Genomic DNA, 17460 nt, shown 5'->3' with positions numbered 1-17460 from the left:
CAAGTGTGCATTTGTGCATGGTGTTTGCAAATGACTGAGGATGGGTGTGCCTGTGTATTTTGGTATGGATTTTGGTGTGTGTGTGTGTGTGTGTGTGTGTGTGTGTGTGTGTGTGTGTGTGTGTGTGTGTGTTTGAAAAAAAGATTACACATGGCGTTTTTCTTTAATTCTTTGCAATTACCCTCTCTCTTTCCCTCTCACCCTGCTGTCTCTCCTCTTCCGCTCAACCTTGTGTGATTGCTTCCCACCTTCTATAACTTTGTCATCCCAATACCATTCTTCCCAACCTCCTCCCATCAGCCACCCTTCTACTCCTCGTTCCCATCATGCCCCTGTTCCCTCATCAAGTGCTCCCTTTCCCCCTCAAGGAACCCTCTTCTCTCCCTTCAGATTCCCTCTTTCTCTCCCTCCTTCTCTTTTCCCTATTAACCATCTCCACTCTTTCCCCCGTCCTCATCAGGCAACCCTCCCTCCCTTTCCCATTACTCTTATTCACCCATCAGGCATCACTCCTCCTCCCCCATCAGATGCTCCTTTTCTCCATCAAGATCCCTCCCCATTCTCTGCCTCCACCTTTCTCTTAAAGCATCTTCCCCCTCATCAAATCCCCTTTCCCTCCTGATGAGGCGTTCTTCCTCCTCTTCCCCCATTAAGCATACCTTTGTCCCACCTTCCCCCTTTAGGAATCCCTGACTTTTCAAATCCCTTTCCCTCTTGAGGATCCCTATTTTTCAACATGTCCTCCTCCACTCCTTCCATCTCATGCATCTCCAGATTTCTCTATCTATTCCCCATCAGAATACCCTCAACCATCACCACCATCTCTGCATTCATCAGGCATCCTTGCAGAATACAGCGGGACGCTTTTTGTGCAAGGCAAAAAAGAGAGATCACGTTACCCCTTTGTTTTTGAAATTACATTGCTCCCAGTAAAGTTTTGGATTCAGTTTAAAATTGTTATTTTGACTTTTATGGCTGTACATAATGGCACTCTTGACCTTTTAGCTGTTTTAACAATACCCTATGAGCCATCACGTCTTTTACCTTCTCTTAATGACCACAGATTAGTCCTACCAGGTCCCTCAAAGGCACGGTGGGAGTCCACCCGTCATAAGTGCTTTTTTTTTTCTGGCACCAAGTTTATGCAATAGTCTGCCATTTGAGATTTGACAGGAAGTATCCTATGCACAATTTAAATCTAAATTAAAGACCCATCTTTTTTTGGTAAGCTTTTAGGGTCTTGGGAGATGAACAGAATAAACATACCCTGTTTAATGTTATTGTGCATATTGGATGAATGGTCTAAGCAATGAATGCTCTTTTCTATACATTACTGGAGTTCCTCTTCTTCTTTTATATTTATTATAATTGTAAATCCCCTATATTTGGCTGTGACCTATATTGGCGATCCATTAAATTTTAAAATAAACATAAACATCCTTCCTCCTAGCACATTTTGTGCAGGCCAGGCCCTACTGCTTTTCTTCCTCAGTCGGTGAGGACCTAATCATGCAGCCCAGTCTAGACTCAGCTGCTTAAGTTTTGAGTTCCCCATACTTAGCGGATCTCTGGCAGGCAAGTATACATACAACCACCACACTCACTGTGTCCTCCTCTGTCAACCTCAGTGGGAGCACACAACAGGCTAATTGGCTCTGAATGACAGCTCATCATGTCTGCTACTTTCCACTGTGTTTCATTCTAATGACACCTGTATTGATGCAACTCTTCAAGTTCTGCTGCCTGCCACAAATTATGCAGTTTTATATGATTATGTGGATGTTCATAATCATATGTGGAAGTGGAAAGGCAGTGGACCAGGCTGAGAGGAGCTATAAATATGGCTACTAACCAGTGGCGTAGCTACGGGCCATTCTTGGCTCAGGCCCACCCAGTGGCAGCACCCCACATCAACATCTCTCCTGCTCCATGGCGTCCCTGCATCTGACCGCCAGTCGCTGAACCCCGTCCCTCCCTCATGTACCTTAAAGGCATCCCTGGCACCTGCAGCGATTCAATTATTGCTGCCTGCACTGGCCTGCAGGCTTCCATTGGCCAGGTCCTACCCTTGCTTTCATCATTTTCTGTCTGGTGGGACCCAACCGATAGAAACCTGCGGCATTGGCGCAGGCAGCAATAATTAAATCACTGCAGACACCTGGGACGTCTGTAAGGTACACCGGGGAGGGACTGGGTTCAGCAATGGGTGGTCAGATGCCAAGAAGCCTGCGGAGTCTTCACAGGCAACAATAATTGAATCACTGCAGGCACCAGAGACGCCTGTAAGGTACACCAGGGAGGGACAGGATTCAGCGATAGGCGGTCAGATGCCGGGACGCCACGGAGGAGGAGAGCTGTTGATGTGGGGTAAGTGAAAAAAAATCTATAATTTCTTTTTTATATCTCCGGAAGAAGACTTTTTTCTCTCAGCAGGACGGAGAGGACATCGGCTGGCGGGGATTGGGGTCCCCCGCCAGCAAAAGCGAAGGTAGGCGGGGGCAGGTTCGCCGAGAGGGGGGTCCAGGCTGGAATCTACAGGGGCCCAGGCCACCTCAGGCCCCACTTAGCTATGCCACTGGCTCACAGACATTTTTACATCTCTATATATAAAAGGCACCTCCAATGTTCGAATGAAGCCTCAAGCCGGAAACTTGAGGCGGGCGAGATATCCGGTTTGGCCATGAGTGTCTGCCCCGCCCTCGCGTCACAACGTGATGACGTCGAGGGCGGAGCAAAGACACTCAACGAATCAAGGAAGCCCATTGGTTAATCTCTGTTTCCACTCCCCAATGCAGTTGTCATTCCCATACACTCAAAACCAAACAATATCACCACTGCACCCCGTCCCCCCGCCCACACTCCCCCTCACCCAACCTCCCGCAGCCGCTCGCTCACTGTTCCGCCGCACCCCCCTCTCCTCTCCCACTCTGGTCATGCACCAGGACGATTACTACACACGAGTGGAACTGACCCAATCAACTACAATGTAAGCAAGGAGCCCCATTGGTTAATCTCTATTTCCACTCCCCAACACAGCCGTCATTCCTATATACTCAAAACCAAGCACACCTACGAGCTGCTGATACACATTGTCGTTTTCACTCAAAACCAAACAAAATCGCCACTGCACCCCGTCCCCCTGCCCACACTCCCCCTCAACCACTCTCCCCCATCCGCTCGCTCACTGTTCCACCGCACCCCCCTCTCCTCTCTGACTGGCCATGCAGCAGGACCATTACTACACACGAGTGGAACTGACCCAATCAACTACAATGTAAGCAAGAGCCCCATTGGTTAATCTCTATTTCCACTCCCCAACACAGCCGTCATTCCCATACACTCAAAACCAAGCACACCTACGAGCTGCTGATACACATTGTCGTTTTTTTTCCCTTCTTCCATTTGAAACATGTCTAAAGCTGTTTCTACTGGATAAACTGCGCCTTAACAGGTAAAGGACAAAAGGTTTTTCTTTTTGGTTTCTTACTGCACACCTTTTTAATTTATTTGGAAGCTACACATCTGTACATATGAATATCATGAAATCTAAACTAAATATCACCCAAACACTTTATCCAGCCATTGCCTGTCAATGTGTGTCACTGAAAGAGTATGAGGGAGCTCCAGCTGCCTGTGGGTCATGACAGGACTTAGCTGCTGAACGCCAGAAGCAGTGTCTCCTTAGGTTGACAGCAAATAGCAACCCCCCCCCCCCCCCCACCAAGCACCTCGGAGGGAGGGAGGGAGGAAAGGAGGGGACAGGACCATGGCACTGGGAGGGAGGGGGAGGGACCCTTGAACTGGTAGGGGGACCCTGGAACTGGGAGGCAGACTATGGAACTGGGAGGGAGGGAGGGAAGGTGACCCTGGAACTGGGAGGGTGGGGACCCTGAAACTCTGAGGGAGGGAGGGGGGGACCCTGAAACTGGAAGGGACCCTGGAACTCAGAGGGAGGGGGGGATGACACTGGAACTCAGAGGGGGGGATGACCCTGGAGCTCGGAGGGATGGAGGGGGGACCCTGGAACTGGGACGGAGGAGGGAGGGGCCCCTGCCACACACTCTGATTCTCACACACACACACACTCTCACTCATGGACACACTCGCACCCAGTCTCAATCTCTCTCTGTCACACACACACACTCGCACATTCACTCTCTCTCACACAGTCAATCTCACACACACTCTCTCAAACATACACACTCTAAGGAAAACCTTGCTAGTGCCCATTTCATTTCTGTCAGAAACGGGCCTTCTTCACTAGTCTTCTATATAGAAGAGGCTTCTGACTAGACCAGTGTATACGAATAAAAAAACAAAGACTGTCCTAGAATGACCACGTAAAAAGCAATTCTTTAACCGGGCCCCCTTTGTGCACGTAAATGTACAGAATAGTAGCACTTTTGCAAGTAAGTGTACACTTATGCATGTAAGTACTAGCAGCGCACTTCAGCACTTACGTGCTATAAGGGTGCATATAAGTGACATAGCGTGACATACACATGGGCAGAGCTCCCACTTACACAGGAAACTTGCAGAATACTGTATGTCACACATGTCTCTGTCACATTTATATGACAGGCGTTATGCTAGCTCTATGGCTGGTGTAATGTGGGCATATAAATGTAAGATGCATGAATACCAGATTACACTAGCATTCTGTAATGAAATCTGGGTGTCCAGATGCTGTTATTGAATAGGTCCTCACTATGCATCCTCAGGGCACCTAAATGAAGGCACTCAGTTATAGAATTACCTCTATAATGACTTTTCCTAGTATAAATGACATCACTGATATGTATATTGTGGCTGAGGGCATAGTTTCACTGTACTGTTTACCATTTTACTTCTAATGAGGAATCTATTGAAGGCTCTGTCTCACTAAGGAGTGCAGAGACCTCTAGTGGCTTATTAGAAAAATGGACTTTGACTTTTGCATACCCCAACAGTTTCTGGAATAAGGGGCTCATTCTCCTAACCAGTGATTAACAGTGGTGAGGAAGGAGACACCTCTTGGAGAGAAGTTGTGCTGGTATAAATACCTAGCCTAGTGGGAGTTTCTTTGTTTTTGGCTCCTGCTTCCATGGCCACTGCACCATTACATTAAAGGGAAGAGGATTCCCAGTTAGCCCAGCCAGTGTACTTGGAAAAAGAAACAGTAGAGACTAGTACCAGAGCCAATTAAGCACTGCACCAGCTTTAGGTGGTCTTTAGAACAGGGAACCTTCTAAGCAGCCTTCTATGTAGTAGCGTAGCTAGACCTCTCATTTTAGGTCGGCCTATAGTTAAGATGGGTGGGACTTCCAAAACTCATCTCCCCCTTGCCTGCATCTCTCTCACTCTCCTCTGTACCCTGATCTGGCATTGGCCCCCTGTCCATGGCCCGGCAACCTCCCGTGGTCTACCTCAGCATCCTTGCTGGCGCAACAGTGATGCACGTCCGCTGCCTGCACCAGCCTTGCAGGCTTCCCTCTGCCACATACTACCAGAAAGGAAACAGGAAGTGTCATCAGCTAGGGCCGGACGTGGCAGAAGGAAGAGCAGAGGCAGCATTTGTGCATCGCTGCTCCACCAGCATAGATGCTGAGGTAGACTGGGAGGAGTTGCCGAGGGGCAAATGCCAGATTCAAGGGCAGGAGAGAGGACAGCAAAGTGGCTGCTACTGAACTTTTTTGGTGGGCCAGACAGGGTGGGCCTGTACCAAGAATGGGTGGGCCTGTGCCCACCAGCCATAGCTATGCCACTGCTTCTAAGGAGAAGAAGGAGAGAAAGTGAGAAGATCCAGCCCTAGGAACAGGAGGGAACAGAGAGAAGTTCCTGAGATCTACAGCCACAAAGACTTGTACCAGAGCTCCCAAATAAGGACACTATACTCAAGCCAAGCTTAGGAACCTCCAGAATGTAGAGAGATGATAAAGAGACTGTGAGTGATTGAAACTATATTTTCTTGGCTCTGCCTGTACATAATTGATGTTGAGAACTTTCACATTTTTGCCTAAAGAAGCCAATGTAAGTAAATCTTTTGGTTCAGAACATAAATTCTGGCCTGCACTGAATTATTGAGTGAAAGATGAATCTCGTCCCAATCCATTTTTGGAGCCAGCTACTCATATGCGTCTTCACATGTTATGGTCTATATTGGTCATCCCCTCCTCACAATTCCCTTATTGTCTGATCTCTTTCTCCCGAATCCTGCTCCCTCTCCATGCTTACCTGTTTGTTTCCATCCTTATTCTCCCCTCTTGCTGACCCCCACATTCTTAGTCTCTCCTGTCTCTCTCACATGATACTCTTGCCCTGTCTTCTCAATGCCTTTTCCCCTCCCCCAAGTGATTGCAGCTGTATTCAAGTCTGCCTCTGCTATGGAGGTCTCCGGGTTTGTGATTTTGTTAACAACATTTTGAGCATTTGCATACACAAGCAACATAAAATTGAACATTTTGGGGATCTTGCCAGGTATTTGTGACCTGGATTGGCCACTGTTGGAAACAGAATGCTGGGCTTGATGGACCTTTGGTCCATCCCAGTGTGGCAATACTTATGTAACTCTTCAAGTCGATGCTTTGCTATTCTCTCTATTTTTTGTTTTTTTCTTGTTTTTGTATTAACTATTTTATGGCTTTCTCTTGTCAACCTCTTGATCACTGTCTTCTATATAAACTAACATCCCAAAGCTCCAAGTCAAGGATTATCTAGCTGAGATAATAAAAGGCTCATATTAGTGAAATTGTTGAGAATGGCAACTGCATTTTTATTTGTTAAGCTTTTTATTTCTCACCTATGTACTATGACAGCATACATGTGTGTTGGGTCCATCAACTTGGAGAATGGTCATGTCTACCCTCGCAAGAAAATGTATCGTGTTGGTGATACAATTCAGTTTGAATGTGAGGAGGGCTATGGAATGTTTGGTTCATCCAACCGAACTTGCCTTCCCAATGGCGAGTGGAGTGGGAGTATCACTATTTGTGACAAGGGAGGTGAGTAACCTTTCAAAATTATATTTAGTGCCATATGTATCATAACCTGTTTCCTATAGTCTCTACTGGAATTTGTTGATACACAGTTGACACCCTAACCTCTTTTCCTCTAATGCATATGGTGCAATTAAGTCCTGAAAGCCCATAAATTGGTCTGATTTTCAGGGTAACTACACTATGAAAATTAACTTGCTCTTAAGCCAAACATATGGAAATATGTCTTATAAATAATCTTTGGGGTTATCCTGAAATCCAGATTGTTTGTTGTTCTTAATGATGACTTGTGTATCCCTACTAAAAAGTCTAATATAAATTGATGACTCAATAAAAGATTCTTTAGACTTTCTGTTCTCTCTATTGCAATTTGTCGACTCACATGGATAATACTCTTGATTTACCATGGTCTATATACTGTAACTTGACTGACATAGAGGGGCATAATCGAACGGCGCCGGTGAAATCGATGGCCAGCCATCTTCGGGCCCGACTCCACGAGGGGATGGAGCCAAGCGTATTTTCGAAATATGCTTGGCGCCGGCCAAATCGCTCGCCGGGTTTAGAATAGGATCGCAGGCAGATCACCGGGTTTAGATGAGATGGCCGGCTTCGTTTTCCAGCCATAATGGAAACCGGACCTGGCCATCTCAAACCCGGAAAAAATGCAAGGCATTTGGGCATGGGAGGAGCCAGCATTTGTAGTGCACTGGCCCCCCTCACATGCCAGGACACCAACCGGGCACCCTAGGGGGCACTTCTAAAAAATTTAATTACACAATTAGCCTCCAGGTGCATAGCACCCTTCCCTTGGGTGCTGAGCCCCCCAAATCCGCCCCAAAACCCACTGGCCACAACTCTACAGCATTACCATAGCCCTAAGGGGTGAAGGGGGGCACCTACATGTGGGTACAGTGGGTTTTGGGGTTTTTTGGAGGGCTCACATTTACCACCACAAGTGGAACAGGTAGGGGGGGATGGGCCTGGGTCCACCTGCCTGAAGTGCACTGCACCCACTACAAACTGCTCCAGGGACCTGCATACTGCTGTCAGGGTATGACATTTGAGGCTGGCATACAGGCTGGCAAAAAATGTTTTAATTTTTTTTTTGTGTGTGTGGGAGGGGGTTGGTGACCACTGGGGGAGTAAGGGGAGGTGATCCCTGCTTCCCTCCGGTGGTCATCTGGTTAGTTGGGGCACTTTTTTGGGACTTGGTCCTAAAAATAAATGGACTAAGTCCAGCTGGCGAAATGCTCGTTCAAGCCGGCCTTTTTTTTTCCATTATAAGGGGAAGCCGGCCATCTCGTAACCACACCCGCCCCGCCCCGCCCCGCCCCTTCCCACCTTCGCTACCCTACTAACACGCCTCCTGGAAGGTTGGCCAGCGCCGCAATGAAAAACAATTGGGGCCGGCCAAAATCGGCTTTCGATAATACCGATTTGGCCAGGATCAAGAGATCGCCGGTGATCGCCCGATTGGTGTCGGAAGATCGTCGGCGATCCCTTTCAAAAATAAGCCTGATAGTTAACAGTCTATTTTCTCTTTTTATAGTCCCTAATATAACTTCACTCATATTTATTTATAAAACATATACCCCGCTTAAACCTAAGCAGATAACAGTTACAGTTACAGTTATTTTTCTTATATCCCGCTAATTCCATGTGCATAGTTCAAAGTAGATTACAGAAAGACACTATATCACAAACAGGCTCATCTTCGAAAGAGAAGGACTCCCATCTTTCAACACTAATCGGAAGATGGACGTCCTTCTCACAGGGTCGTCCAAATCGGTATAATCGAAAGCCGATTTTGGACGTCCCCAACTGCTTTCCGTCGCAGGGACAGCCAAAGTTCCCAGGGGCATGTCAGAGGCGTAGCGAAGGTGGGACTTGGGTGTGCCTAATACTTGGACGTCCTCGACCCATAATCGAAAAAAAAAGGGCGTCCCTGACGAGCACTTGGGCGACTTTACCTGGTCGTATTTTTCTTACGACTAAGCCACAAAAAGGTGCCCGAAATGACCAGATGACCACTGGAAGGAATCAGGAATGACCTCCCCTTACTCCCCCAGTGGTCACTAACCCCCTCCCAACCTCAAAACAAATCTTTAAAAATATTTTGTGCCAGCCTCTATGCCAGCTTCAAATGTCATACTCAGGTCCATCACAGCAGTATGCAGGTCCCTGGAGCAGTTTTAGTGGGTGCAGTGCACTTCAAGCAGGCAGACCCAGGCCCATCCCTCCCCCTACCTGTTACACTTGTGGTGGTAAATGTGAGCCCTCCAAAACCCACCAGAAACCCACAGTACCCACATCTAGGTGCCCCCCTTCACCCATAAAGCTATGGTAGTGGTGTACAGTTGTGGGTAGTGGGGTTTGGGGGGCTCAGCACACAAAGTAAGGGAGCTATGTAACTGGGAGCAATTTATGAAGTCCACTGCAGTGCCCCTTAGGGTGCCCGGTAGGTGTCCTGGCATGTCAGGGGGACCAGTGCACTACAAATGCTGGCTTCTTCCACGACCAAAGGGCTTGCATTTGGTCATTTCTGAGATGGGCGTCCTTGGTTTCCATTATCGCCGAAAATCAGAATTGACCAAGTCTAGGGATGACCATCTCTAAGGACGACCTAAATTTCAAGATTTGAATGTCCCCGACCGTATTACCGAAACGAAAGATGGGCATCCATCTTGTTTCGATAATACGGGTTTCCCCGCCCCTCCATCAGGACGTTTTGTGAGGAAGTCCTCAGCAAAACTTGGGCGTCCCTTTCGATTATGCCCCTCAAAGTGTCTAGGATGTAACATTTTCAAAACGTATAACAGAATCCGAACACACTATTTCCTTTTCTATAGTGAGGAAACAGCAACGTCTTTAAGCCTTTCTTAAATATATCATAAGATAATTTAAAAAAACTGTAGTTTTATAGGCAGAAACTTCCAAAACTTAGCAGCCTGATATGCGAACAAGCATGTAAAATATTTCTTCCCAAAGATGTCATTAGGGTTCTGAAAATCAAACAGAAGAAAATGTTGAGTATTATATAGTGTTCTTCCTAACGTATAATGTACAATAGAAATTAAATATTGTGGAGCTAATCCATGAGCAATTTTCCATAACATACATCCTAATTTAAATAATATCTGGGCCTCAACCAGGAGCCAATGCAATTTGCCATAATAAATTGTAATTCTGTCTGATTTTCTAAGAGGATAAATCAAGCGAACTGCTACGACCTGAATGGTTTGTAATTTTTTCAATAAATATTTTGGCAAATCCAAATAAATGATCTTACAGTAATACAGTCTACTAAGAATTAGTGACTGAACTACAAGTCTGAACTGATCAACTGATAAAAATTTATGAATGGCCTTTAATTTTCTCGTAATGTAAAAAGAATTCTTCACAATAGAATTTATCTGGGACTCCAAGGTCAAATTACTATCTAAATTAATACCCAGAATCTTTATAGATTGTCCGAGGGTAAATCTTTCTCCATCAATAATCAAATTAGATTTAAATTCCTGAGTTACTTTAGTTTTAATTAACAGAAACTTAGTTTTATCTTTATTTAGTTTGAAATAATGGGAAGTCATCCATTTGGAAATAAGAGAAAGGCAGTGAGATATTGCAACATAGACATCATGTAAATCAGCATAATGGGAAATACCCATATAGTAATATTGTCCGCATATATATAACTTTCATATGCTTCTTTCTCTAAAAGTCTTCCTAATGATGACATCAGAACGTTAAATACAATCGGTGACAGGGATGAACCCTGGGGTACACCCAACAGTGAGGACCAGTTGGCAGATAAGTTACCCAGAAATTTAACACAATAAGCTCTAGCAGTCAAAAAGCCCTCAAACCATGACAAGACATTGCCCATTATTCCAAACCTACTCAAGATTCCTAACAGGACTACATGGTCTGCCAAATCAAAAGCACAAGACAGATCTAATTACATAATAAGGGCTCCTAGTTTCTTACCTTGAAGCATTCTTATGTAATCTAATAATGAAATTAAAAACGTCTCTGTACTATAATTAGTACGAAAGCCTGATTATCATGTAATAAATCAAATTAGTCCAAATATGATACCACTTGTTTAGTCACCAGTGCTTCCATTATTTTAATGAAGTATGGAATAGACGCCACTGGTCTATAATAATAATAAAAACAAATATACAAATAAAAAATACTTCATTATCCCACAGAAACCCCCAATAGTTAGCTGCTGAACTCTGACTACCTCGTCTTATAGTTCGTACTCTAGCCACTCTTCCAATAAAGCTAATATAATTTGTAGACTTACACACTTTCTAGGGTTGCTGCTGTGACTTGATTTGCACAGTTGACACTAGCTTCTCTCTATATAGTCACTGTAGTACCCTGAGGATACAAATGAATCACACAGTAGCTCCTCTTCCTAAAATAATTGTTTTGACATGTCGACTCCTGTTATGCTCTAATGCTCTTCCTGCAGTCTCTAGTGTATCTTATTGCCCTCAACAGCTGACATAGGCAAAGAGAAAGGCAGAGAGAGATGGGTCATAAGGGCTATCATGTGTTAGGCTCTTTGGTTTTACTTATGAAGCTGTCCTAGCATAAGTCCAAACAATATAATGATAGGTCCTAGTCTTAAGCAATCAATATTTGAAAAAAAATCTTTGTACATGAAAACATTTCATGTCAATTATTTTATACTGAGTTCAATGAATTCCATATCCAGCTCCTTATAACATTACTGATGTCCCCAGATCACACATGGAAAGGAAGAGGTTACACACTGGATGAGGGGGAAAGAGTGAAGGAAAATGGTAGGGGGAGAGGAAGATGCTGGGAAAAGGAAGACACTGGGGGAATGGGGAAGGAATAGAGGAAACACTGGGAACAGGTGTAAAAAAGAGGGGAGATATTGCAACGGGGAATTCCTCTTAATTCTTTATTGGAAGAGTAGGAGGGGAGCAGGAGATTGGGGGGGGACGTTGTGAAGGAAGATGCTAGGTGGAAGAAACAAAAAAAGAAAGGAAATGTTAAGGAGAGAGGGAGATGCTGAAGGAAGAAATTCAAATTTTTACCTAGTCCTATCAATGCTTTTGAAAATGTATGTGGCCCTTTACATAAAAAGTTTGAGAACCTGGTGCTATAGGATCCTAATCTGTTTAATATACAATAGGCATACCAGATGGTCCATGCCATCTTGATCAGCTTCATAGTTTGTATTTCTGTGATTCTGTAGTCTCTCATTCTTCCTAATGGTCCTGCTCTAATGTCTTCATAACTTCCTCTCCTCCTGCTGTGCTATAACTTTTAGATTCATGTGATTGACATTCTAGTGTCTTTACAAACTTAGTCTTTCTCCACAGAGACCTTTTGCCCCAATCCTGGGATTCCCCTAGGAGGTTATCGCCAAGGAAAGTTCTTTAAGGAAGGGAAAGTGGTCCAGTACAGCTGCTTTCAGAGTCTGGTTCTGCGAGGGTCCTCTTCTCGCACTTGCAAGACAGATGGGCAGTGGTCAGGCAAAGAGCCCAGGTGTGAGGGTGAGTATCCCTCCTCCCTTCCCCTCTAAGTCTCACCCCTCCTCCCTTCCCCTCTAAGTCTCACCCCTCCTCCCTTCCCCTCTAAGTCTCACAGGCAGCTCCTTGTGACTCTGGGCAAGTCACTTAACCCTCCATTGCCCCATGTAAGCCGCATTGAGCCTGCCATGAGTGGGAAAGCGCGGGGTACAAATGTAACAACAACAACCCCAAACCAAACCAAAACATCCTCATGAGGAGATTTATTACTGAAATGTAAAGATGCATCTTTATATTGATTTAGAGGAGAAATGAAAAATGTTTGGGAAGCACTCTTCCATAGCATTTATACGGTTAAGTAATGATTGAAACACACAAATTGATGGTCTGAAAACTGCCCTCTTTCAGGATAGCTAGAAGAATAAGTACATAAGTAATGCCACACTGGGAAAAGACCAAGGGTCCATCGAGCCCAGGATCCTGTCCACGACAGCGGCAAATTCAGGCCAAGGGCACCTCGCAAGCTTCCCAAACGTACAAACATTCTATACATGTTATTCCTGGAATTGCGGATTTTTCCCAAGTCCATTTAGTAGTGGTTTATGGAGGGTGTTCCTCAAGATATATACTTTAAGATGCATTTACTGGAAGTGTTCCTAGGGATGTGCTTTGGGCATGTAAACTGTTTTTTCTATAAGTCTGCACCTTGGAGTGGGCAATGGGGAAGCCCAGGATGCTGAAGACGATTTCTACACATACAAGGGGGAATTCTATAATGGCACCCAAATTAGGTGCCGGGAAGATCCATGCTAAACCAGTATTCTGCAGAGGGCAATCTGCGCGGAGCACCCTTTACAGAATACTAGCTTAGCACAGATCTCGTGCCTAATTTTGGATGCAACACGCCTGCTGAAATATGGTGTAGATGCTGATATGCAAATGACCCTATTCTATAACATTGTGCCTAATTTCTGTGAATGCCCCGACTCACCCATGCTTCTCCCATGGTCACGTCCCCTTTTGAGTTGCATGTTATTAACATGTAGGCGTCCGTTTTATAGACTAGGATGCAGGACACATTCATGTGTAAACCCCAATGAGTGCCAAGTAACACCAATTACTGATTGTTAAAGGCTCATAAAGGCTCATTTGTGCACGAATCTGGGATCCACGCCTAAATATGGGCAATCTATATACAATCTGGCGGACAATGTGTGCCATGCAAACTCGGCTCCACTGATCCCTTAAGCACAAGCACTGCTATTAATGAATTTGACCATTTCACATTATCTTGCACTGTTTAAAAAAAAACCAAAAACCTAGTTTAAACCAGGTGTTGAGTGGATACTTGGGATTACTCCTTTACAGCCAAGCATTGATTGACCAAGCAGGGTGGTGGCTTTGCTATCTTATTTGATAAAAATCTTCCTTTAAAGGAAGTTCATGCTACTGATTTCAGATATCCCAGATGGGCCTGAATGGCTATATTTTTTTTTCTTTACTTTCCTCTTCTTTAACGGCTGACTCTTGGAACAAAAGGGGTCAATATTCAAAGCAATGTAAATGGCCAAAAACAGCTTCTGACCATTTAAATTGCTTGTCCTGTGCTAATCTGACATATTCACAGAGATGCCAAGTTACTCAGTTCCAGTTTGGAGATTTGGCGCCAGTCCTGGTTTGGAACTTACATTCAAAAGCAGTGTGAGATTTGTAGTGCCTGATCCTGGTCATTGAAATCAGTGCTGCAAGTTCCATAACCAAGCAGGATGGGGTGGTTAGAATAGGGTTACCATATTTTGTCCCCCAAAAAGGAGGACACATGACCCGCCCCACCACACACCCCGCCCTGCCCCATTTCACACCCACCCCACCCCCTGTCACACCCTCACTCCACCCCCTGTCACACCCTCACTCCACCCCCTGTCACACCCTCGCTCCACCCCTGTCACATTTTCCCCTCCCCCTTGTCACATACCCCGTCGCCCCCCTCCCCTTACCTTACTGCTGCCCTGGTGGTCTAGTGACCTCTTCGGGGCAGGAAAGAGCCCCCTCTTTCCTGCCCGGAGCGCTGCCCTGCATGCATCCTTCCTGTTGCTGATCCTCGGCACCGAGTCAAAATGGCCACCGAGAGTTGAAGTTTCACGAGGTCACTTCAACTCTCGGTGGCCATTTTGAATTGGCTCCGAGGATCAGCAACAGGAAGAATACATGCAGCAGCACTCTGGGCAGGAAAGAGGGGGCTCTTTCCTGTCCCGAAGGCGGAAGAGGTCACTAGACCACCAGGGCACTAGTAAGTAAGGGGAGGGAAGGCTAGCAATCTGCCCATTTGTCCGGATTTCTGGACAAACGGGCAGGACGGCCCGCCCACCAGCCTGCCTGTTTGTCCAGAAATCCAGACAAACGGGCAGATTGGCAAAACCCGACCGGTTGCCCGGACATGCCCTCAAAAAAAGGACATGTCGGGGTAAATCCAGACATATGGTTAACCCTAGGTTAGAAATCCAGGACTGGCCCAAAATCTTCAGCCTGGAACTGGGTAACATGGCATCTCTGTATTCAGCGGCATTTAGCCGGATAGTGTAAGGCATCTTTTCATTTGCTATATACATGTCAGTGGTTTATACTACTCTTTCAGGGCGACATTCATATGATGACCCAAAATTCGTTGCTGAGCAGCTGGTCTTGTACGAGGAGCTGATGGCACATGCTGGCACAAGTAAGACTTTATTTATCATATTTCTTAATTGTCTCCCTTAACAAAATTTGAAGTGCTATTTAATCAGTCCCCACCTGCCACTCAATCTCAATCAACTGACCATCTTTACTATTCATGTACTTCTTTGATACTTCTGCAGATGGATCTTTGGTAGAGACAGAAATCGTGCTGATACATTTGAATTTCCTTTTCATCCTGCCTGATACAATCTTAACCTCTCATTGTGTACCTCTTCAAACTGACAAAATTGTATGACCAAATACTACCTTAGATTCAGTGTTGCCAGTTACCCAAACCTGCCCAAAAAGTTCACCCCCCACCCCCGCCGTCATCAACCCCGCCCCCGCTGTCGTCAACCCCACCTCTGCCATCATCAACCCCGCCTCTGCCGTCATCAGCTCAACCCCTGTCGTCATCAACCCCACCTCCGCCGTCATCAACCCCGCCTCCTCCGTCATCAGCCCCACCCAAAATGCCATCAACCCCGCCCAAAATGTCAACAAACCCCGCCCAAAACATCATTAGCCCCGCCCCGCAGCCCGAAAAATCGCACAAAAAACAGCGGAAAAACCCAAAATATAGCCCAAAAAACTGCGACCCGCAGCAGACAAAAATTTCCCGCAGCGGGTCGCAGAAAACCGCCCAATTGGGCGGGAAAACCGCCCACCTGGCAACCATGCTTAGATTCTCCTCTCTGGCTCTGCTACTGATTATTTGACCTTTTGGTCTCCCTGTGCTTCATTATACCCCACCTCAATTGATAGCAACTACATGGCTCCTCCTCCCTTTCTCCACCTGGGAAATTTTTATAGATTTGCAAAATGTTCTATTAGGCCATGTCCTCTTGAAATGGCTGTGCGTTTGTTTCTGAGAATTCTGATTGCACCACTGGGATCAATAGAAAAAGGCTGGTTACTGATTTTGTATTTTAACTGTGAATCCAACAGACATCCATATCTATTTTCTTCTCTGTACCTCAAGAAGTGTTGGGACCGAGAACTTCCAAAAAGCGAAAGAATTTGTGAAAGGATTTATTGACAAGGTAAAAAAGACTCCTCTCCTTTCTTGCAGTGCACCTTGGTAGAGCCCTTCAGCCCTACCCGCCTCCCCTTGCTATTCCACCACTGACACCCACACATAAAGCTCAATCCTGCGTTATATCAACTAATTAATGATCATGTATAGATAGATACACACATCAATACAGACATAAAAAGAAATACAACATTGTACACAAAGATACCTGTTTTCCCTTCTAGGATTATTATTTCTGCAGTTTCTTACATGTCTCTCATCACTGGGGGAGGGGCACTTTTCAAAGCAATTTGTGCAGGTAAAACTCATCTTATCTGCCTTATCAGCTGTCTGAAAACTGCCCTCTATCACTGTGGATAAATGTCAGTGTGTTAATTCTTCAATGTGCAGAACTTTAACTGCACTGAGATGTATTTGGGGCGGGGGAGGGGCATAATCAGGGAAGGAAAGATCACGCTTCCAAATCCTCATGTGTATGTTTTCCATTCAAAAAATACCCACTAACAGAGATGCCAAGTTACCCAGGTCCAGGCTAGAGATTTGGGGACAGTCCTGGTTTTCATCTTACATCCCAAAGCAGGATGAGGTGGTCAGAAATTCCATGACTGTCCCCAAATCTCCAGCATGGAACTGCGCTTAAAATGCAGTTATAAATGTCACTGAGTTGGTTCCCATGGCAACTGTTTGTAGCACTTAGGGGCCCGTTTACTAAGCCACGTAAGCGTCTATGCGCGCCCAACGCGTGCCAGTATGGAGTTACCACACAGCTACCGCGTGGCCCTTGCAGTAATTTCATTTTAAGCATGTGTCTACTACGCGCCCAAAAAATATTTTTTATTTTCTGGCGTGCGTCAGCTACGTGTGCCAAGTGGCATTTGGCGCACATGGAGGGGCATAATCGAACGCGAACGCCTATCTCCATGGGCGTCTATGTCCGAAAACGGATACGTGAAGAGGTGGGACAGACCGTATTTTCGAAAAAATGGATCCGAGCCATTTGGTCATGGGAGGGGCCACGATTCGTAGTACACTCGCCCCCCTGACATGCCAGGACACCAACTGGGCACCCTAGAGGTCAGTGCGGTGGACTTCAGACAACGCTCCCACATGCATAGCTCCCTTACCACGGGTGCTGAGCACCCAACCCCCCTCCCCCAAAACCCACTACCCACAAATGTACAATACTACCATAGCTCTTAGGGGTGAAGGGGGCACC

At 45.8% G+C, this 17460-nt stretch overlaps 1 protein-coding gene across 1 annotated transcript in view; it reads left to right on the top strand.

Annotated features, from left to right (window-relative positions):
- The window catches only part of LOC115458992 (complement C2-like), a gene marked incomplete at its 3' end in the record, with an annotated part of 103532 nt that overhangs the window by 2739 nt on the left and 83333 nt on the right, over positions 1-17460 (top strand). The window contains exons 3-6 of the mRNA XM_030188853.1: positions 6795-6980; positions 12344-12517; positions 15129-15209; positions 16157-16251. Of these exons, the coding sequence (XP_030044713.1) occupies positions 6795-6980; positions 12344-12517; positions 15129-15209; positions 16157-16251 (536 nt within the window). The remainder of the gene's footprint in view (positions 1-6794; positions 6981-12343; positions 12518-15128; positions 15210-16156; positions 16252-17460) is intronic.

This window comes from Microcaecilia unicolor, unplaced genomic scaffold (assembly GCF_901765095.1).
Source record: "Microcaecilia unicolor unplaced genomic scaffold, aMicUni1.1, whole genome shotgun sequence".
NCBI classification, from domain to species: Eukaryota; Metazoa; Chordata; class Amphibia; order Gymnophiona; family Siphonopidae; genus Microcaecilia; species Microcaecilia unicolor.
Note: the sequence above shows the minus strand (reverse complement) of the source record. Positions and strands in the feature narration are given on the sequence as shown.